Genomic DNA, 23,010 nt, shown 5'->3' on the forward strand with positions numbered 1-23,010 from the left:
AAAAATGTAAACATGGTGATCGAATGTGTTGTTCCAGCTTACCAGGAGATCATGACTATATTAAATAACTAGAACTGGAAGTTATAGTTAATTAATAGGTCATTGAAATCAAGGGTAGAAAAAGTGGCGGCTGGCCAATGGAGGGCGCTAGGGCGCCGCCCCACACCCAATGAGCCTGATTAAGACATACAAAAAAAAGTTATTATTTTTTCTGTTATTTAATTTTAAATTAAAACGTAAAATATTTCAAAGTAGATCTCTACATATTATTTAGATGTGCAAGATAAATATTTAATCATTAATGACTAGTGAAGCATCGTTACATATTCTGTTGGACTGGTGACGTATTTCTAGCCTGTGTGCCATTCCGAACTTAGTCCCGCCCACAAGGTTTGAGGTCGGGAAGTTCGGTCTGGCTCTGCTCCACAGTAGCGCGAGTATGATCGCCCACCCTCTGGCGATCCAATCAAATTGTCAGGGCGGGCTTTATACGATGATGGACAGATGATCAACAGTAACGTAATCAACCATGTGACCAAAGCGCGCTTGGGTGACAACAACAATGGCTGCCGCCGGAGAGTTGAGGTGAGTAGATTCTGCTATTAGGTCTGTTCTAGAAGATATCGACAGCAAATTAACTTTAAAAGAGGAACAGAGAAACGCGATCAAGGCTCATCTTCTTATTCTAGGCGTGCAACTGCTTTGATTATTGTTGACAACAACTATGCGTCGCTTAACATACGTCACGCACTCCGTTGCTCTTATTGGTTGTATGTCTATCCAATTGAGTGCAGAGGCATTTTTTTTCCTGGTTCGTTCAAAACACGCCCCATAATCACAGCTCTATGGAGCAGCATCAGACTCATTCTGACTAGAATTGAGTAGGACTACGTCAGGCTAACGTATTTCAGCCCTGGGGCGCAAAAATCTTTGCCATTGACTCTCATTAAAAGTTGTACCTGCACAATAGCTCCTCTGCAATAGAAAGGTATAGGAGAGCTCAGGACGCAGGAAAGCTGTGCCCCGAGCTCTCCTATACCTTTGTACGTAGCTGACAGGAAGTGTATTTCCTCTCCACATTCCTCCACAGCGCTGACGTTTTGCAGGTAATTTACAGCTCGAGTCGTCGGGTTGGAGATGCATTGGAGGGAAAGAGAGGGAAATAGTGCAAGAAAAATCTTTTTCCAAGACCTGGTTTAGCAAGAAGGCTTGGCTAGCAGCATGTAGCTTTATCCTGCTTTCCCTGCCTCCTTTTTCAATCATCAGGATCTGAGTCAGCATGGATAAAGACAGCTAGGACTGATTTAAAGCACTTTGTAGAAAAGGCAAAGAAGATTAAACAATCTGGGATTGACATGGAAATAATATCATATACTGTCATTTTTCTAGATGTTTGTTAATCTGCATAGTTGCTCATAAATAAACACATTGTCAGAAAATAAATAGTTTTTATATATTAAAAAGATATAAAGCTGACTAATAGATTCTCTTTTAGTAAACTGGTACATTATTTTTTTAGGTTTGTGACATCATATTGGACCATGCAAAACACAGTTTCCTTCACAAAGCCTCAGAAGGGCAAGATTTATGGACAAAATGTAAAGCTGTTCATGAAATTTGGTTTTTATGTTTTTTGTTGTTGACATTAGGGCTGGGTATTTTCGCCAAAGTCCTGAATCGATTCATTTTGATTCATACAGTTCTAAATCGATTAATTTCCATTTGATCTGTTTTTACAATAATGAAAGTGGTTCAGCTGTGTTTAAAAATGCTCCTGTATTTTATCTTTTCCTGTCATATTAAACACTAAGTGCAAACTTGTAAATCAGACAGTTTAAACTTGACATGTGAACAAAACAGAACTGTCTCAAAAACTTGTTTGTGAAAAAGTGAAGCCTCGCTGGAGCGAGCCGACGTGACACAGAGGGGACACGGCAGACGTGTGAGCTGCATGAGCTGCAGCCTTGTCTGTAACAACTACAGGGTGTTTGCTGCTCAGCCCCCATTTGATAATGTCTTCAGTCAACTTATATTTGCAGCTGTTTGGCTTGAAGTCGTCTTGAGTGCATCTTTCCAGCTCATTTGATTGTGAACGTCACACGTGTCACTATAAAACTAATCCATCTCATTTCCTAGACATCGATTTTGCAAAAATGTAAAGGAATCGATCCAAAATCGATTAAATCAATTTTTTAACCAGCCCTAGTTGACATTCTTATAAATATACTTGTGTGATAACTTAGTGTATGTTTGATTGGTTTTTAATATGCGTCTACAGTGGGCGCTGGTTGGAAATGGACACTTCACTCACGCTCCGCGTGTTTCACGTATTGTGTGAAAAACATGTGACTACTATAGCCACTAGGTGGCAGTCTGACTCCATTTCGGCGTCCCATGAGTCAGAATTACATAGGTCGAGTAGCAGACTGGAAGGGGTGTCATGGGTTGCGAGTTTATAGCGCAGAGGTTAAGCTGAGTGGTCTTTGGTTCAATAGACTGTGGGTTCAATCCCAGCTGTGGCTGAGTTGCCTTAAATGTTTTTTTTTTTTTTTTATTATAATTATTATCGCTTTTTTATAAAGTAATGAAAGTTAGAATGTAAAGTAATGAAACCAGGTTTTCTATTTTTGAAACAACAATTGGAGTTATTCGTTGGACATTCACGCATGAGCCTGTATAAAAAGAGGAGCTGACCAGCTCCTTTAGTCAGGGACTTGCAGTAGACACCGTGTCTGTAGTTTGTGGGCCTGCAGTCAACTGAAAAGCAGGTTTATTGGGGATCTTGGTGTGATATTGTTCTATTTTATTTTGTTTTTGATTAAAATAAAAGTAATGAATTAATTTAACATAAGATTATGCAGTCAAGTGACTGCATAATCTTTTATGAAAATGGTTGCATAGTTATAGATACACCTCCGATCTTATCTGAGAACTGTAATTTCTATTTATCTGCATCGCTATTATTTAATGAAAAATAAAATTAATTAAGTTGGAGCCGGGGATACGGACTGTAGCGCAACCAGAGAAAGGCGACAGAGACAGTGCTGCGGCTGGTGATGTTGAAATTAAAATCATATCCAAAGTTGATTCCTCATTAAGATAAGCCAAAGTTATTCAAAAGGGTATGTAGGAAAATATATTTTCTTTAGTTTTGTAAAATATAAGTGCCGTTGAAAGCTTTGTTTTTGTGTGTTACTTTCTTGCCGTGCAATACGTGACACCCCTCCCAGTCTGGTCAAGTAGCAGACTGGGATGGCTGTCACGTGTTGCGAACTTATAGCGCAGTGGTTAAGCTTAGTGGTCTGTAGACTAACAGCTTGTGGGTTCAATCCCAACTGTGGCCGCGTTGCCTTAAATGTTTTTTTTTTTTTTTTTATAAAGTAATGAAAGTTAGAATGAAACCAGGTTTTCTATTTTTGAAACAACAATTGGAGTTATTCGTTGGACATTCACGCATGAGTCTCCCATGTATAAAAAGAGGAGCTGACCAGCTCCTTTAGTCAGAGACACCGTGTCTGTACGTTTGTGGGCCTGCAGTCAACTGAAAAGCAGGTTTATTGGGGATCTTGGTGTGATATTGTTCAATTTTATTTTGTTTTTGATTAAAATAAAGGTAATGAATTAATTTAACATTGGAACTGCATAATCTTATTTCATGAAAATATTTATAGATAGATTGATAGTAGTTATAGATACACCTCCGATCTTATCTGAGAACTGTTATTTCTATTTATCTGCATCGCTATTATTTAATGAAAAATAAAATTAATTAAGTTGGAGCCGGGGATACGGACTGTAGCGCAACCAGAGAAAGGCGACAGAGACAGTGCTGCGGCTGGTGATGTTGAAATTAAAATCATATCCAAAGTTGATTCCTCATTAAGATAAGCCAAAGTTATTCAAAAGGGTATGTAGGAAAATATATTTTCTTTAGTTTTGTAAAATATATGTGCCGTTGAAAGCTTTGTTTTTGTGTGTTACATTGTTTTTGTGTGTTTGTACAATAACTTCTTTAACTTATTTATATATATTACGGATAGTAGCCTATTATGCTGTTTGACTTTATGGCATCTTTCTTTTATTTAGATCAGCTGATGTGCGCTCCATCTTTCCAAGGAATTTCATTAGACCATAGGGATTATCATTCTACAGCCTCAATATCTTACTCTGATAATAATAGGCGTATTGTTATACTATTTTTGTTATTTTTATTATCATCTAGCTGGTAAAATTTTCAGTTTGATCTGGAAAAGGACGCTATGATGCCTTACAACAAGCATGAAAGGCCCAACCCCCCAGGCTTTTTGGGCACATTATGCAAGAATGCTGCTTGCTGCCGCGATGAATAGCGGCGTTTCTAAACTGTTGTCAGGGATGGTTGTGACCCACCCAAAAGTCAGTGAGCTAATCCGGAGTATTTCCATTTTAAATACAGTGAACCCTCGTTTACCGCGGAGGTTACATTCCAAAAAGAACCAGCGATAGGTGAAATACGTGAAGTAGAAACCTTTTTTTTTTTTTTTTAGAGTTATCATACGATGAAATACTCCTTACAACATTGAAATCAGGGAATAAAAACTTTATACAGGCCCAAGCATTTGTTTAACAAATAAAAGTACGGTATAAATGTTAACTACTGTACTGTACTGTAAAATAATGTAGTTATAAATACTTTTAATCATCAATACGAAATGAAGGGTTAATATTGCGGGGATCAGCACCGCCCCGCCGTGATGGATTGGATTTTTCTTCCAAAGCCTGCGGTGCAGTTGTGTGTTTTGGAGAGAAAAACATAGTTATGTGATCAACGCGCAAGTTAGTGAGCTAATCCGGTTTATTCCCATTTTAAATCATGTACTATTTAACCACGTATGACCAGAACGTAATCTGGATATAATGGGTTCCTCTATGTCATCCTGTTCTAAACATCACCAATTAATTAAGCAAACCACTTAATGCAGGAATGCCGCTACTACTATAGCGGTGCTTGAACTCTATTGTCAGAGAACAAGAGGGTAAATGTCTACACATCGGTTTTTCCAAGACAACGATGAGGTTGTAGCCTTGAATGGAGCAGCGACTGGCATGTAATATTCCCAGGGCCAAGAGATACATGTCATTTGCTATCAGTAATATATTGATTTGAAATGCAAATAAAAAACATTTTCTATGAGACATTTTCCTGACTTTATGTTTCACTATTATATTATGGGCTACTATATAAATCTTTTTAAGCAAACCTGTAAAAATGTAATGATAATAATGAGAATATTGGACCCAGAATTCGAGGCGAGACAGGCAGTGGGAAAGTTTAAAACGTTTATTAAACACCAACAGGTGCGCGGGGCTGCGTGTCTGCTGCAGGGCAGATCTCTGCAGGGATAGGAGAATACTGGGCAAAAAACTCTGATTACTTCCAAAGAAAAATTATTATAAGAGCTGCAGAGTTCAGGATTATTCAACCACTCTGACGTTCCCCATAATTTGGCCTTTCCCGCTAACAGAGAGATTACATAGGCCACCTTGGCTCGATCAGAAGGAAACGCAGAGGGCTGTAATTCAAAATGAATTTCGCACTGAGTCAGGAAGGCTCTACAGACGCGGTTCAAGAGAAGCTGGACTATCAGTAGCAGACGACGGCGCGGCAGCTGTCAGGGGCGGGGCAGCTGGAGCAGCCTGATTAATAATCAAGGATAAAACAAAAGCTTTCAACGGCACATATATTTTACAAAACTAAAGAAAATATATTTTCTTACATACCCTTTTGAATAACTTTGGCTTATCTTAATGAGGAATCAACTTTGGATATGATTTTAATTTCAACATCACCAGCCGCAGCACTGTCTCTGTCGCCTTTCTCTGGTTGCGCTACAGTCCGTATCCCCGGCTCCAACTTAAATAATTTTATTTTTCATTAAATAATAGAGATGCAAATACATAAAAATAGACAGTTCTCAGATAAGATCGGAGGTGTACCTATAACTACTATCAATCTATCTATAAATATTTTCATAAAATAAGATTATGCAGTCCCTACAGTATGTTAAATTAATTCATTAACTTTATTTTAATCAAAAACAAAATAAAATTGAACAATATCACACCAAGATCCCCAATAAACCTGCTTTTCAGTTGACTGCTGATCCACAGGACAGATAACTGGTCATAATCAGGGAAGCAGACAGACTAAAGAAAGCTAGGAAACGTCTCACCAAAACACACAAATAACCTGGCGCTGATGGGAGGCAAACAATCAGCTTAGAACCGCAGAACCAGGGAGACAGGGAGCAAGAAGCAGAGGAAAAAACCAAACCATCAGCGCCAAGATCATGACATAAAAACCCCATTTCCATTTCTTTCGTTTTTAAAATTAAATAAAAAAATTAAATGGCAAAAATCCAAACGTGTCTGCTAGTTTAAAGTCCATCTTATTTATTTGAATATTTAACGAAAACATTGCAGATGCTTCACACGCACACAAAATGACAGAAAGATCCGAGCGTTTTAGTTTCTATATATATATAATACCTTTCAAAACCTATGAGTGTTTTTAAAATCTAGTGATTTTTTGAAAGAAAATAAAAGAATAAAAATAGTTAAGCATTTTAAAAGGAATTTAAAAAAAAAGGAACATAACAGCATTTTTTAAACGATTTATTATGAGAACATATCATTTCAACATTTATTGGGGGTAATTAATTGAATGCTTATTTATTTATTGAACATGTGTATATTTATTTATTTATTTATTTAGATTGGAGTAGATGTGATTAGATAAGCTTTATTGATCTCACAGCGGAGAAATTCACTCGTCACATATTGGCATAGAAGTTACTGGAGGTGCAAACAGGGAGGAAAAAGGTGCATTAAGAATAAGCAATATATATACAGTATATCCAGGTATATACAGTATATCAAGATAAATAGGATTAAGGTGCATGTGTACATGTATGGCACACAATGAAAAACAAAACAATAGGAAATAAAAAAAAAAGAAATAACGATATGTGCAATACGGATGGCTTATATACAGGAGGAGAAATATTGCACATTCAACATATTGCACAGCATATTGTTAAATAAATACAAAACTATAATGTAGCTGCAGTGGTTTTTACAGGAGTTATTGTTGATATAGTGCATTATTATAGAGTCTGCTGGCAGCAGGAACGAATGACCTGCGGTAGCGCTCCTTCTTACAGACATGGTGTCTACTTTAAGTCTCTGACTAAAGGAGCTGCTCAGCTCCTCTTTTTATACATGGGAGACTCATGCGTGAATGTCCAACGAATAACTCCAATTGTTGTTTCAAAAATAGAAAACCTGGTTTCATTACTTTACATTCTTACTTTCATTACTTTATAAAAAAGCGATATAAAAAAAAAAAAAAAAACATTTAAGGCAACTCAGCCACAGTTGGGATTGAACCCACAAGCTGTTAGTCTACACACCACTCAGCTTAACCACTGCGCTATAAGTTCGCAACATGTGACAGCCCTCCCAGTCTGCTACTTGACCAGACTGGGAGGGGTGTCACGTATTGAACGGCAAGAAAGTAACACACAAAAACAAAGCTTTCAACGGCACTTATATTTTACAAAACTAAAGAAAATATATTTTCTTACATACCCTTTTGAATAACTTTGGCTTATCTTAATGAGGAATCAACTTTGGATATGATTTTAATTTCAACATCACCAGCCGCAGCACTGTCTCTGTCGCCTTTCTCTGGTTGCGCTACAGTCCGTATCCCCGGCTCCAACTTAATTAATTTTATTTTTCATTAAATAATAGCGATGCAGATAAATAGAAATAACAGTTCTCAGATAAGATCGGAGGTGTATCTATAACTATGCAACCATTTTCATAAAATAAGATTATGCAGTCACTTGACTGCATAATCTTATGTTAAATTAATTCATTAACTTTATTTTAATCAAAAACAAAATAAAATAGCACAGTATCACACCAAGATCCCCAATAAACCTGCTTTTCAGTTGACTGCAGGCCCACAAACGTCACCCTCAGCACGGCAGAGGTCCCAAGCGCCACCTGGTGGTTGTCCGGGTACATTGCAGTTCTTTTTGAAATAAAAAAACTGGCCTCAGGAAATACAACGTGATTCACGTGGGAATCACACAGGAATCACGCAGGAAACCGTCCATTTCCAACCAGTCCCCACTGTATTTTGAATTTATAGCCCCCCCTGGAGAAAAGTCCACCAGCCGCCGCTGGGTAAAACTGGTTATTTATTATCTTATCTTAACTTGCTTACTGACCAGGGTTTTAGCCCCTTACCTAAAAGAGTTAGACTCCTGAATCCTGGTGTTAAAAATCCAGTTGTCTTTCACCAATTTAGTAATTTAGGCTATGGCTCTTAGCAACGTTATTAATCACCAACCAAATAAATGTGTCTCTGTTTATTCGGATGCTACTGAAAGAAGAATGAATCCAGCCTGAGTGATGAATTATTCACTGTGTAAAATAAACACAAAAGACCCCAAATTAAATTACAATGGTGCCTTTATTAGCTACAATCACACAGTTTTATATCTAATAACTAAGCAAAACACTAAACACTACCGAAAATAAGCAAAATTAAAGAAATAAAAGGAGAAGAGGGGTTTAAGAGTCCGTTCAAAGTCTGAGTGTATGCAAAAGGAAATTTCGTTGAGTACAGCTCCCTTGTCATTACCAATTCTAAAGTGAAGCAGAGATCAAATGTAAACATAAGACTGGGGAATGATTAACAGTTTTCCAACATTCAGCGCTTTTTTTTTTTTTTTTTAAACCCCTTTTTATACAACATTCAGCAGTCTAATGGCAGCGGGGAAGAAGCTGTTCTGGAACCTGCTGCTGGCCCTGCACCCAATGCTTCGAAGCGTCTCGCCAGAAGGCAGCAGGGAGAACAGTCCATGGTGGGGGGGGTGAGGGGTCAGTTATAATGCTATGGGCGCGGGACATGCAGCACTGGGAGGAAACGTCTGTAATGGAGGAGCCCCGATGGTCCTCTCTGCAGTTCTCACTACTCCTCACCTTCTTCCAGTCTGCTCAGTCTAGATCCTCTCGCTGGATACCGTTCTATTCCTTTTAATCTATTTTTATTTATTTAGTTTTGATTTGTTGTATTTTTCTGCCATTCTCTGGCCTGTAATATGATGCTGGCTCTATGACTTCTTTGGTTGATTTTATTGATCTCCCAGTGGAGAAATGTACTCGTTATATCAGCTCCAATAGTAAAAAAGAAGAAGGGGCTCTATATATATGTCTATATAGCCAGAAAAATACTATATATATCACATCTAGCCTGTAATGTTTGATATTTGGAACTCAAAGATTAAATCATAGAAAAAGAAAGCAAGTATGTAAAATGCTAGTTTCTTTTAAGTATTTTTGTTAGTAATCTTTATCATCTGTCATTATTCTTTGCATTACTGCCACCTGCAGGCAGTTTTAAGTACATTCATTTCACCTATAACTGGTTTAAGTGTGAACAGAGCCAGCGCTATTTTAATAGGATTAACCTGCATGTACAGGTGCTGGTCATAAAATTAGAATATCATGAAAAAGTAGATTGATTTCAGTAATTCCATTTAAAAAGTGAAACTTGTATATTATATTCATACATTACATACAAACTCATATATTTCAGATGTTTATTTTGTTTAATTTTGATGATTACAAATGACAACAAATGAAAATCTCAAATTCATCATATCAGAAAATTAGAATATTGTGAAAAGGTTCAAAATTGATGGCCCCTGGTGCCACACTCTAATCAGCTAATTAACTCAAACCACCTGCAAAAGCCTTTAAATGGTCTTTCAGTCTAGTTCTATAGGCTACACAATCATGGGGAAGACTGCTGACTTGACAGTTGTCCAAAAGACGACCATCGACACCTTGCACAAGGAGGGCAAGACACAAAAGGTCATCGCTAAAGAGGCTGGCTGTTCACAGAGCTCAGTGTCCAAGCACATTAATAGAGAGGCGAAGGGAAGGAAAAGATGTGGTCGAAAAAAGTGTACAAGCAAGAGAGATAACCGCACCCTGGAGAGGATTGTGAAACAAAACCCCTTCAAAAATGTGGGGGAGATTCACAAAGAGTGGACTGCAGCTGGAGTGAGTGCTTCAAGAACCACCACACACAGACGTATGAAAGACATGGGTTTCTGCTGTCGCATTCCTTGTGTCAAGCCACTCTTGAACCACAGACAGCGTCAGAAGCGTCTTGCCTGGGCTAAAGAGAAACAGGACTGGACTGCTGGTGAGTGGTCCAAAGTCATGTTCTCTGATGAAAGTAAATTTTGCATTTCCTTTGGAAATCAAGGTCCCAGAGTCTGGAGGAAAAGAAGAGAGGCACTTCATCCACGTTGCTTGAAGTCCAGTGTAAAGTTTCCACAGTCAGTGATGGTTTGGGGTGCCATGTCATCTGCTGGTGTTGGTCCATTGTGTTTTCTGAGGTCCAGGGTCAACGCAGCCACATACCAGGAAGTTTTAGAGCACTTCATGCTTCCTGCAGCTGACCAACTTTTTGGAGATGCAGATTTCATTTTCCAACAGGACTTGGCACCTGCACACAGTGCCAAAGCTACCAGTACCTGGTTGAAGGACCATGGTATCCCTGTTCTTAATTGGCCAGCAAACTCTCCTGACCTTAACCCCATAGAAAATCTATGGGGTATTGTGAAGAAGAAGATGCAATACACCAGACCCAACAATTCAGAAGAGCTAAAAGCCACTATTAGAGCAACCTGGGCTATCATAACACCTGAGCAGTGCCACAGACTGATCGACTCCATGCCACGCCGCATTGCTGCAGTAATACAGGCCAAAGGAGGCCCAACTAAATACTGAGTGCTGTACATGCTCATACTTTTCATGTTCATACTTTTCAGTTGGCCAACATTTCTATAAATCCTTTGTTTTTATTGGTCTTCAGTAATATTCTAATTTTCTGATATGATGAATTTGAGATTTTCATTTGTTGTCATTTGTAATCATCAAAATTAAACAAAATAAACATCTGAAATATATGAGTTTGTATGTAATGTATGAATATAATATACAAGTTTCACTTTTTAAATGGAATTACTGAAATCAATCTACTTGTTCATGATATTCTAATTTTATGACCAGCACCTGTACTGTATAAAAGGCGCTAATTCTCCCTCAACTCAGGACTGTGGTCCCAGTAAGTAACTGGGAAATGTGTGGAAGGGGCGAAACTCTAACAGCAGCTGGGAGGAAGGATCTGTGAACCATCCAATGTGGGTGCTGCACACAGGGGGGCCAGATGGGGGGCAAAAGTTAAGGCGTTTCTATGCACGCTTGAAGAAGAAAAGAATAGCTGTGCTATAGTTTTCAAATATATAAAGAAACTCCAGCAGTGAAATAAATAAACTTCATGTTCTCCCTCATTTTCCAGCAGTAAAGAGTCAAACAAAGCAGGAATTTAGTGCTTAGCAGGATATTTACATTACATAACTGTCTTTGTCCCTCCTTCATCATCTAAACGGATGATCCACCAGCAGCCCACTTAGATTTTTATATTCAGATGAAATTACAACCATTAAAAGACATCTATAAATCTAGATCATTCTCATGAGCAGCTTAAAGTAGCCTCATAAAAAAAATACATGTTTCATTACACGTATAGATGAGTGAAAAATAAGAATATAGGAATATATTTTCACAATCCTAAACCTATTTTCCTATTCATTCATGGGTACTTAGATACAGCTGTTTTTTCCCCCTCTTTTTAAATAAGCTGTTATTATTTTGTTCGGATATAAATGTAAAGTTTAAAGTTGATCTATATTTAACTTTTTCACTTTCTGATCATTTTCCTTTGTAGAAATACTAAAATAAAATGACATTGAAAATATAAATTCTGCTTTTCAGTGCATCTTTATAGCAGTTTTAAAGCGAGTATTAATTTTTTTTTTATTTGTGGGGGGGCAATAATAATAATAATAAAATAAATATGAGCAGCAACAGTATCCTGGTGTATTTAGCATCATTCAGGACCATAATGGCCTGTGGATTAAAATCTATTGTATTCAACATTTTGAATCGTTTTTCTGATGGCAGCAGGTTGATTTAGCCGCTGGTTTTTATCAAGATAATGTTCCAAAAACAAAAAATATATATATATCTTTAATGTGTTGATAAAAGATTCCTGATGATCCTATTTTTTTATTTATTCCTGAGCTTTTGAATCAAAACCTGAACCTTTACCGTGTTGCAGGCGTCTTCTCTGGAGCTGCAGAGATAAAGCAGAAAGAAGAGGAGCTGAACAAACACTTCGACACGATCCGATGATTCACAGCCTGAGCGGCGGAAAGCTGTGAGGAGAGGCCAAACGCCTGAAAAAGGCTGAATTTAAGTTTTTGTTGGAATTTGTACTTTTTCTACCCCATTCAATGCAGGTCAAGCAGATTATGCAACAGTTTTTTCCTCACTGCCATCAGAATGTTGATCTGTTGAAACTCGACATCAAATTTGCACTACAAACATGGCTGATTTTTTTTATAATCCCTCTACTGCATTTGGCACCATATTTATTTATTTGCACAGCACTGAACCTTTCCATATCAATGCCTTTTGCACCATGACTTTAAACTGCTTTTCCTTTTCTTCTACACTGGTTACATCTGATCACTGATGAACTTTATAAATGGAAATGTTCATTTCACTGTTGTAAGCTGCTCATTCACTGATGAAAAGCTGTATGCATCTAAATTTCATTTTGTTTACACTGCGTGTGTACAGTACTGTATTTGCTAAGAGGCATGTTCCCCAAATCAGAGGTCAGAACCAAAGTAAGGTATCTGTGAGTTTTTAGAATATTGGTTTGAGGTGTTTTTGGAAAAATGCAAAGTAGTTTCAATCAGAGAAGAAACCAGGCTGTTGTCTCTACAGGAGAAGGACAACTGGAGCGGTATCGCTCGTACGGTGGACCATCTCTGCCTCTTCCTCATCACTTCTGTGATGACCTTTGGAACCATCATCATCTTCCTCATGGGAATCTGTAACCACCCCCCACGCCTGCCCTTCCAAGGAGACCCACATGACTACAGCGAGGACAATCCTCGCCTTCTGTGACAGCGACTTTGTTCTTCTCTCTTCTTACAGATTTTAATAGGTTGAAGTGATTAATTCATGTCTGAATAAACAATCCCTTTTCTTTACTCTGTGTCTCTTTAATATAAAACTTATTAGAAAAGTATTTTCTAATGATTACAGTAGATAAAGGGCTGCAACTAATACTTTTTTGCTAATTGATAAACTGTCTAATTTCTTTGGATAATGGATTAATAATCCTACAGCACAAGATGCCTTTCTAGAGAATCTGAACCAGGTGAAGCTAAAACTGCCCCATCAGGGCTTCTGGACAGAGATTATTCAATGACAAAAAAGTTTTTCTTCTTAAATGCAAAATTTTTATAAATATATACATATATATTTATTTTTACAGTTCTGGTATTAGCACTGCTCTCCGAGATCTTTCAGCTAATGGCATGTGTTGGAAGTCTGCATATTCCATGATTTTTTAAATAATCAACTATTTACAATTACTCCACTTAATTGTTTGAGCCCATTTAGAAATATCGTACGGCAATATAATTTACATTTAATTTTAGATGAATGTCGTCCTTTACTTTCAAACTTACTGAACATATTAAATATTTATCAGATTGTTTAAACCTCTAAATGCGATATTCATTATTTTATCTCACTGTTTCATTGAACTTACCGGTAGATTTCTCCAGTGCATTTAACACGGTTCAGCCTGACTGACTTTGTGAGAAACCTCAGAAAACCCCTGATGGAGGCATCAAGAATTGCCTGGATCAAAGACCTGGCAAACAGACCACAGTTTGTTACACTAATATTCAGTGGCACAGGAGCAACACAGAGGACTCTACTCTCACCATTGCTTCTTTCTCTGTACACGTCTGACTTCCAGTACCAGACAGAGTCCTGTCACCTGCAGAGATCCTGGGATGACTTTGCAGTCATTGTGTGCATCAAATATGGAGAAGTACAGTACAGAGAACTGGTGAAGCGCTTTGAGGCAGCTTTTATTGTGCAGCTCTGATTATTCTGTTTTTATGCAGGATATTCTACCATGATCGTCTGTCCCTGTTTTTAATTATCTGCTCCTTTTCCTGTGCTCAGTTCACTAAGCAGCTTCAGTGTCTAGTTAACAACTTCTTAGAGCTGAAAATGCATCATTAGATTCACTGAAACAGCAACTCTTTCAATCATGCACAGAAATACCTACCAGCTGTGTAGATCTGGCAAGGACAGGATGGTCAATAACCCAGATTTAATCTGGAGTAGATTTTAGTGAGATAAAGAATAATGTTTAATTGATTATGGGTATTCTTCATCTTTTACCGATTAAAAATAAATAAATTACAAAGCGCAAGTAATCCTGTGAATATTTAAACATCATAATGTCTAAGTTTCTTTCCAAAGATTTATATTACTTTGTATCATTTAACACCAAGACATTTTGTCCCGTAACGCTCGCCATACTGTTGGGGGGGGGAGAAGCGGTAGGGGGGGGTGCTCATGTTGCTGCAGTCTGACCGCTAGGTGTCGCTAAAAGTTACACACTGTAGCTTTAAAGAATTCTCAGAGAAATAAAGTCTGCATTTTTATTCTATTTTACTGCCGAAACTAGAAAAATCAACTAGATAAATCAAATGTCAACACAAAGTAGGGTAATATGTTGAATTGCGAAATTCTGATTTTAAACGGTAATGTTTCCAGAGTGACATCGGTTGCCTAGCAACCAAACGTCAACTTGTATTTTTCCTCCAGAGTGTTCACCTTCCAGTTTGGTAGACTTATTGCTCTGACTATAGCATTAGTTCACATTTATCACATCTAAGCTGTTCTAAAAGTTGGGCTTTAATGCCATTTATGAAAGGCGGCGGCAGGTTAGTTTATAGTTTCTCGGCTTTTTGGAAAATCTGTCAGCTCTGAGGTCATTGACGTCTATGTGTAACACGGGGGAATTACCCGGATTGTGACAGAGGACGTGGCCCTAAACCAACTAGTAGACCACTGAAAGTATTATCAAGTAAATGTACCTAGGTAAGTCTGGCTTGAAATGAGGAAACAGATTTAGTATACAAATTATATATTTTATTTATGGATTATTTTACAATTGGAAGACAACTTTATTATTCTATTTTAAAATCCAATAAGGCACAAGAACCCATGACAGAAGAAGCAATCTGAGACTCTAGAAAAACACTGCAAACCACGTTAGTAGCACACAAGATCAAACAAGATTATATTAATTTAGAAGAACACGAATCTCACGTTGCGTCCTATAGAGCTGCGCCCAATCAGCTTATTTATAAAAGAAATAAATGGTCGTTCTGGTTCTGTAGTGCTCGTGCTACAACTCTAACTCCAGAGAAAACCTTTTACCAAGAGCATAACAAAAAAAGGGGTCTCAATGGTGAGAGCATAATAAGCAACAGCAGCAATCTGTAACAACCAAAAAAAAACCAATAAAGTGTCTGCGGACCATTATACAGGAAATACAGAAATAAAAGAAAACAATGCACCTTCATCAGCCTCAGACAGGGATATATGCAGACGCTTCCATGAAAACTTTTCCAGCAGCGCGAATACCAAGATCCAAATTCTGTGTAGCAGCACGGCTCCCAACGCTCAAAAGAATCTACTGCACACCAAACTAAGCCGACTCTCATAGCTTGCTTGCACACCTGGTGCCTATATACGCTAATGAGCCTGTCAATTCTGTAAAGCAGACGTGAAGGTAGAGAAACGGAGCTGTGATGTGTTCAAGGACCCAAAACGGGTGGGAATATACACCCACTAGACCACCCGGTTACATATGAGTAGAAATTAGCTGGATTTGCTGTAAGTTTAACAAAAAAGGAAAGATGTTGCAGCAGTGTTGGAGTAGGTTTTGGTATCTGCCTTAAAACTCCGGTTCAGCTAACCTTATTTCATTGCTCCCCATCAGTCTAAGGAGAGTCGCCTCCAGGAGCTTCTAGAGGCCAAAGCTCTGGCTCTTTCTCAGGCCGACCGTCTCATCGCCGAGTATCGACTCCAGAGAGCTCAGGCTGAGGCAGAGGTAAACCTTACATAATGCAGGTGAACTAGTGTGCTTTTAATCATTTATTAATCGTTTGGAAAATGGCGCTGCTTTAAAAATGATGACGCATACTGCAGGAAAATCCAGCATGTATTAGTCTCTCTTTCACTGCAATAATCATTGAAAAGCATGGAGAAGATGATGAGAAAAAGAGAGCAGAGAAAGTGTGGACTGCTGGAAGAACTGTGGTGAACTGCTGAAAGAAAAGTGAAATGGTGCTCAAAGATGATCCTGAACATTTAGAGGATGTTTAGTCAACCTGCTGCTGTGAAGCAGGATTCTCCACCATAAACAGAATCAAAAATAAACATGGATGCAGGATCAAAATGAGCTCCTTGATATGTGCTTTAGAATGACTTAGTCTCCATTCAAACCAGGTTTAAAGCCTTGCAGGGCAGCATAAAGCCCACTGCCAACATTAAGACAGAAAATAGAAAAAAACAAAACAAACGATCGTTCAGGTATTTTATAAAATATGCGAATCAGGAAATTTTCTATATACCAAACTGAAAGATTGTTGCTCTCTACTTAAAAGAACACTTTAGATTTTAAAATGGAAAAATTTTCAATTTTTCTAATATATATTGTTTTATATAATTTTTATACATTGAATTTTGTAAAATTGTATAAAAATTCAATGTCAAACATGGATGCATAAACACCTAATTTTATCTCAGTGTTAAATTCTGTTTAAAGTAACAGATTATATAAAAAATGTCTCCGGCCCTTTATTGGTTGATGATTTTCGATACTTTCTGATCTGTAATTGGTTCCCCCTGCTCTAAAGGTTATTGATTCAGGTCTAATCACCTTAGTCCTGCCTTCCATACAGTACTCCAACAGACTGAATCGTCTGGCTGAGCTTTATAATGCTGTCTATATCTGGTTCAGCTGTCTGACAGTGAAACATTACTGGTAGCCATGGATACGTTAGACCAGCTATGGTGTCACTCAAGGCCCTGATTTAAGCCCCTATGTTTTTTAAAAGGTGCGTGCTGATGACACAGCAGTTTGTCTTTGGGTCTCAAGCCTGAAGTAATCAAGTGAATAATATGATTCTCATTTAAATACTCATTCTATGGGCAGATCTTCTTATTTACCTGCTCAAACTAATAGAAAATGCACTTATTTTAAGATTCACTTATGACAGTATTTGCGGTGATGGGAAAGAATGAGATCTTCGCTGTTTGATGCTGGATGAGTAGACGAGTCATCAGATGTTATCAGGTCATGTTTACCTCGGTTTCTCTTTAATAGGCCTCCTCATTATCTTGACTTAACCTGAACCATGAGCGGAAGCTCAGATCTTTTTATTTTTTTTTAATCTGCAGTCACTCTCCTCTCTGCAGGCTCGGAAGCTGGCAGGTCTGCTGAAGGATACAGAGCGTCGACGGGAGGATCTGCAGGGCGAGCTGAGTAACCAGGTGCTGGAGATGGAGCGAGCTAAAGCCGACATGAAGCTGCTGCTGCAGCACAAAGACCGGCTGCAGAAGGGCTCTGAAGAACACCAAGTTCTCAAAGGAGCCTACAACGCCCTGCTCAACAGGTAACAGGCAGACAGATCATCAGAGTAAACCTCACATTTTTTTTCTATGTAAACATCTCTGTTTATGTCCATCAGTAGATCCCGTTAACTTGAAGCAGTTCAGGCTCTGGTCGTAACGTTTGCTTAATGATGCAGATCTTAAAGACGAAACCTTGTTTTCCTTGAAGAAAATGCCTGATCTGATGTGTCTTTTTTATTTTTTTTACTGCAGGTTTAATGAAACAGAGCGTCTGCTGAAGGAGGTGCAGGCGGCTCACATGTCTCTAAACAAACAGAACGACGCTCTGAAGAAAGACCACAAAATGCTTCAGCAGCAGAAGGACAGGTAGGAAACTCTTCATCACAGCCGGAGGCTTTAATGGTAGTTTACTTTCTGGTGTAGGTACCAGATCTGCTGGGGTCCCCGCCCCTTCTTATGACGTCCTCATATGGCAACTCCACTCGGACAAACTTTATTCAACCCATTTCTTAAGGATCAAATCTCTTCTGGAGTTTCAACATATTATTACCCATATTTGCTACTATTTCAAATTGCCGATCTAAAGTAGCCGCAAGTAGAAAACAATCATCGTCAGTCTTGAAGGAAAGTACTGTGTTCTAAGACAGACTGAGCTCTGCCATGTTGACACAGAAGTCTCAGCTTATTTTTATTCTTTTATCAAGATCTGAGCGCAGAGGAAGATCTTAAAAAAAATCCCTTTCATAGAGATTTTTGACAAAACAGTTATTTTACTTATAGTAAGGCAAACAGTTGTTTTTAACACAAAGCTAAAAGTACTGTAGCTTAAAATGGCTAACTGACCAAGCTAAAAGAGGCTAACCTGTTAGCTTCTGAGCACAGCTAGCTGTAGTGCTACTCAGCTCTCCCGCTTTATAACATGGCCTCGCAGTTACTTTGTTCACCTTAAACAGATTTTTTTCAGTTTTGTTATCAATCAGGTAAAACTTGATCATTCATTAGACACGCTAACGCTACAGATGCTCCCGACGCTGAGTGATGTTATCGTTTTCTAGTGTGGCGGGAGAGGTGTGATAAGATTTGGGTAATTTCAATTTAGAAACACCAGGTAAGAAAAGATTTAATAGATTTTAATGACTCCGCTTAAAATGTTACCATTAAGGCACACAGACCCGCTACAGATGAGGCTTGAGACAATCTCACCAGTCAACTCTTTTATTATACAACTTTTAGTTTAATTCAAAAAGACTAAATTAAAACCTCACATTTAAAAATCAGTTCAAGCGTAACTCTGTGAGGAGTGAAATTCAGGGTAGGGTACAAAAAAGAAAAAAAGATAAACACAGCAAACAGAACTAGGCAAAGCAAAAGAAAATCATGCACCAAACCAGAAGAGGAACCACCACCCAGAAGTCCACCACCAACACCACGAGCTGACCGTTCCTGTAAAAAAACAACATTCAGAGTACAATTCCCATAATACAGTTCAAACCACAATTTAGCAGCAGTATAGTCCAGAATTAAGGCCCATCCTGGGAGGAACCGATCCGCTGTGGCGGACGTCACTCACACAGCACCAAAAGAGTAAGTCTGAGCTGATCGCCAATCAGCCACGCTGGACGAGTGTTAGAAGTCACAGCTTTATGCCGGCCGGGGCGGCAGGTATGAAGCCAGCAACAGGACGGCAGATAGGCAGCTGACGGATAACCCAGCTGACAGGCGAACAACGCAGGCGAACAGTCGGCTCAGGACAAACAGCAGCGGCTATCAGAAATAAATATTAGAAACAGAATCTAAAAGCATGCAAAAACTAGCGCTGTGCTTACCACTGAGCTCTTTAAGTAGTGCCTCTTACAGGGAGGAAAGCGTGGGAAGCTTGTACTGGCAGTCCGAAGGACGATTGGTCCACAATCAGTATGCGGTTAAGCGCATTGTTTAAGTGCATGCATTCATTTGCAGCTGTTATACAGAAAATGAAAATAAATCAAAAGTAATAAACTTGCTCGAGAGAGAAGAAGCCTGCCTTACCTGGCGTGCTGTCTGGTCGTCCTTCTCAATTCGGTGCCGGGGCGCGCCATTTTTAAAAACCGAGGAGTAATAACAATAATGGAAAACTAGGATGAACGGTTGATGGTGCCGCTTGGAAGTACAATAGAAGCATACCAGCAAAACTGGTTCGCGATCAGACCCAAACGACATTTGATGGGTGCGGTTGCAGAAGTATAATCCGCCCTTAAAGGGATAGTTCGGTATTTTTGACATGAATCTGTATGGCATCCCCATCACCAGTGGCATGCAATCACACTGACTTACCCCTGGCAGCGTCCTGTGAGCAGAGTTATCGTCCAGTTTTGGTCAAGCCGAAAGTAGTCCGGAAGGTTTTTAGGAACAGCGAAATAAAACTTTTCTCTTCCCAAAACATTATGTGTTCAAAAGAGTGATATTTTTGCATCCCAAAAAAATTGTAGTGGAAAAAGTCACACGTCGTTATCACTTGGTCCTATTTTCTCTCTGTTCGTATCAGTGCACGCCGTCATTCAGACAGCGAGCTCAACAACAGCCAGATGCATGTCTCCCTCCGCCCAGCTAGGAGCTAGGCAAAGCTTCCTGTGCTTCATTTTCAATGCTTTTCCACATTAAGATCAGAAGCACCTCCATAGCCCCACAGACTGATGGTGAGCTGTCACTAGGAAGTAGCTGCCTGAGGCCGGTGTTCTGTCAGATCAGCATACCTGGTCAGATCAGCATACCCATAATAAATACCCATTTATCCCTTTAGTTTATCCCTTCAGTTTTGTATAAAAAATATACATTAAAAAAGCTCACCGGGCGTGTATTCCTTTAGTCATGTGCAAAAAAAAAACTATTTAAGGTCAGATCGTCATACGCTTCAAAAAACACCAAAAAAGTGAGTAATTAAATAGTCTTTTTGTACACGACTAAAGGGATACACGCCCGACAAGGAAGTTTCATGTCTATTTTTCGTACAAAACTGAAGGGATAAACGCAAATCGGAAAGTCTTGCGCGTGCATATTGACTATAGGTATGCTGGTCTGACAGGGTATGCGACACCGGCCAGCCTCTCGGGGATTTTCTGCTACTGTTTTCGCTAAACGGAAAATAAAATGAATATGAGCAGTAACAGTATCCTGGTTATGTTTTGCATCATTCAGGACCATAGTGGCCTGTGGATAAAATCGATTTTATCTTTCTCAGATGGCAGCTGGTTGATGTAGCTGGTTTTGATTGATTTTTTCCAGCGTTTTTATTGTCATTACATTGTCACAAGTACAGCGCAACGAAATTTACTCTACATTAACCCATCCCCTTGGGGAGCAGTGGGCTGCCATTGTGGGGCTCCCAGGGAGCAGTCGGGGGGTTAAGGGTCTTGCTCAGGGACCCAGAGTGGCAGTCTGTGGGAGTAGGTTTCAAATAGGGCTGGGCGATAATTCAATAACGATATATATCGATCGATAGACGTGTGGCGCAATAGAAAAAAAGAGGGTCGATAAAAGTTCGATAAAGAAACGCAGTTTTCCTTCCTTCTCATTGTAGCCTATCATGTAGGTTTATGCTAGTCACTACTTCCTCCCAACCAATCGCAATCGCGGACCCAGGCATGCCGTCACAAAGCGCCACCCTCTCAAATCACAACACAGAGCACATGAAGATGTCGCAGCAAGGAGAGGCGGAGGAAATTGTTCCAAATAAGGGTTTTTGTAGTTTGCCGGTTTGGCAGTATTTCAGTCATGGCAAGTTGGACAAAAAACAAACCACAGTCATCTGTAAAATGTATCGGGAACCAGTGAAACCAAAGTCTGATAACACAACCAACTTTTTTTTTATCATCTCAGCCAGTGGCGTCTCTAGGTTTAAGAGACAAGGGTGGCTCAGCCCCTAGAAGATATTGCGCGCGCATAGCGCGCGGGGAAATTTTTTCAGTGCACCTGCTAAGGTGTTGTCTAAGACAAGGGTGTAACTTTGTGTTGAAAGTTGGTGGGGACGGCTCATAAGGAAAGGGAGCTACCTGCGCGACCCCTTTTTTTTTTTTGTTGGAAAGGATAAAGCCAAAAAAATGCGAATAACATTTATCAATTTAATGCTTACAGTTGAAAACATAACTGTTACAATATTCACTTATATATTTTGTGCAAAAAATATCACATAAATCTAAACAGACAGTCAATTTTGGGTCACTTTTTAAAACTAATTTACTTTTAAACCAGGACTCGGACAAGATCTTATGGGGCCTTAAGCAGAATATGATTAAGCAACTCCGTCTTTCTGTCAAGAACATCCACCAGCAGGGTATCCAGGGGGGGGGGATTTACCATTAGGCAATACTAGGCAGTTGCCTAGGGCCCCAAATTTCCTAAATCCACCCCTGAGGGTATCAATACTGATTTGATAGAATCTGGGAGAGCGGACTATGTTCAACCATCCATTTTCTTTAACCTTATCCCTTGCTACTGAATGTCAACACTATCAAAGTCAGGAAAAAGTTTTAAGTAAAGCCGGGATTAAAACAGTAGCTACAAGAAGCTTCAAATAAAAGGTGTTCTTTATGTTCAACCTAAACACCAACTCCGATAGACCATCAGCAGAGCAGGTGTTTAAATTAATCAATCACTGCTGCGAAAGCTTATAGCAGTGAAAGCTAATATACCACAGCCATCACTTAATAAACGCAAAATAAACAACCCTCTAAAAACGGAAAACTGTAATGGACTGAAAGTCCTGTTTTTTATGTGGGAAATTATTTGCGTGTGTTTTAGTATAATTCTGATATATTGGCGCTGTTGTCTGTTTCTATGGCAACGATACTGAATGTAGTGTAGCTTAGAGACCTGCATGGGTCGAGTTTTACCAACGGATATCTTTAATTCAAATCCGAACCCGACCCGACCCGTTGATATTTAACCCGCAACCCGACCCGTTAACCCATCATAGGCTATTGTACGCTGCGCTGCACCCAGTGCCTTATTAATATAACATTTCTGATGTCTATAACAACACACACGCATAAAAAAAAATCACCAACTACCCGCCCGGACTAAAAAAATATCCGCCCGACCCGTTTATTTTTATTTATGTATTTTTCGCGGGTACCCGACCCGTTGCAGGACTCTAGTGAAGCTGACATAACAGGGCCGGAAAAAAGTGGTTTGAGTTTTTTTTCCCAACGGTTCAGTTATATTTTAAATACGGTATTAACTTATTTTTACACTATTCTCTATTCTTTTACTACTTTAAGTCTCTCCTGACTAAAATTAGGTCTTAATATTTCCACAAGTCCCTCTCACCTGCAAGTCTGAGTCCACTGCTGTCCCTGAATGGGTTAGCATTTTTGGAGG

The 23,010-nt window shown here is 39.0% G+C and overlaps 1 protein-coding gene and 1 long non-coding RNA gene across 2 annotated transcripts; both read left to right on the forward strand.

The window, feature by feature from the left end:
• The first annotated feature begins 943 nt into the window (after positions 1-943).
• LOC119796074 lies at positions 944-13,193 on the forward strand. The gene is made up of 2 exons (XR_005282415.1): positions 944-1,106; positions 12,251-13,193. It is a non-coding gene; the product is annotated as an uncharacterized LOC119796074 (long non-coding RNA).
• A 2,706-nt stretch (positions 13,194-15,899) lies between these two features.
• On the forward strand, positions 15,900-18,047 carry LOC119796073 (protein CIP2A homolog). Its single transcript, XM_038304432.1, has 4 exons — positions 15,900-15,912; positions 16,019-16,129; positions 17,500-17,696; positions 17,908-18,047. The coding sequence occupies exons 3-4, from the start codon at positions 17,584-17,586 to the stop codon at positions 18,023-18,025; spliced, it is 231 nt and encodes a 76-aa protein (XP_038160360.1). The 5' UTR covers positions 15,900-15,912; positions 16,019-16,129; positions 17,500-17,583; the 3' UTR covers positions 18,026-18,047.
• The last annotated feature ends 4,963 nt before the right edge of the window (positions 18,048-23,010 follow it).

Source organism: Cyprinodon tularosa, unplaced genomic scaffold, assembly GCF_016077235.1.
Source record: "Cyprinodon tularosa strain WSP-4 unplaced genomic scaffold, ASM1607723v1 ctg533, whole genome shotgun sequence".
NCBI classification, from domain to species: Eukaryota; Metazoa; Chordata; class Actinopteri; order Cyprinodontiformes; family Cyprinodontidae; genus Cyprinodon; species Cyprinodon tularosa.

Bases quoted from the DNA above. Each gene is read 5' to 3' on its own strand.
- LOC119796073 (XM_038304432.1), top strand. From the start codon at position 17,584: ATGGAGCGAGCTAAAGCCGACATGAAGCTGCTGCTGCAGCACAAAGAC. The intron at 17,697-17,907 runs GTAACAGGCAGA...TTTTTACTGCAG, and splicing joins TACAACGCCCTGCTCAACAG to GTTTAATGAAACAGAGCGTC.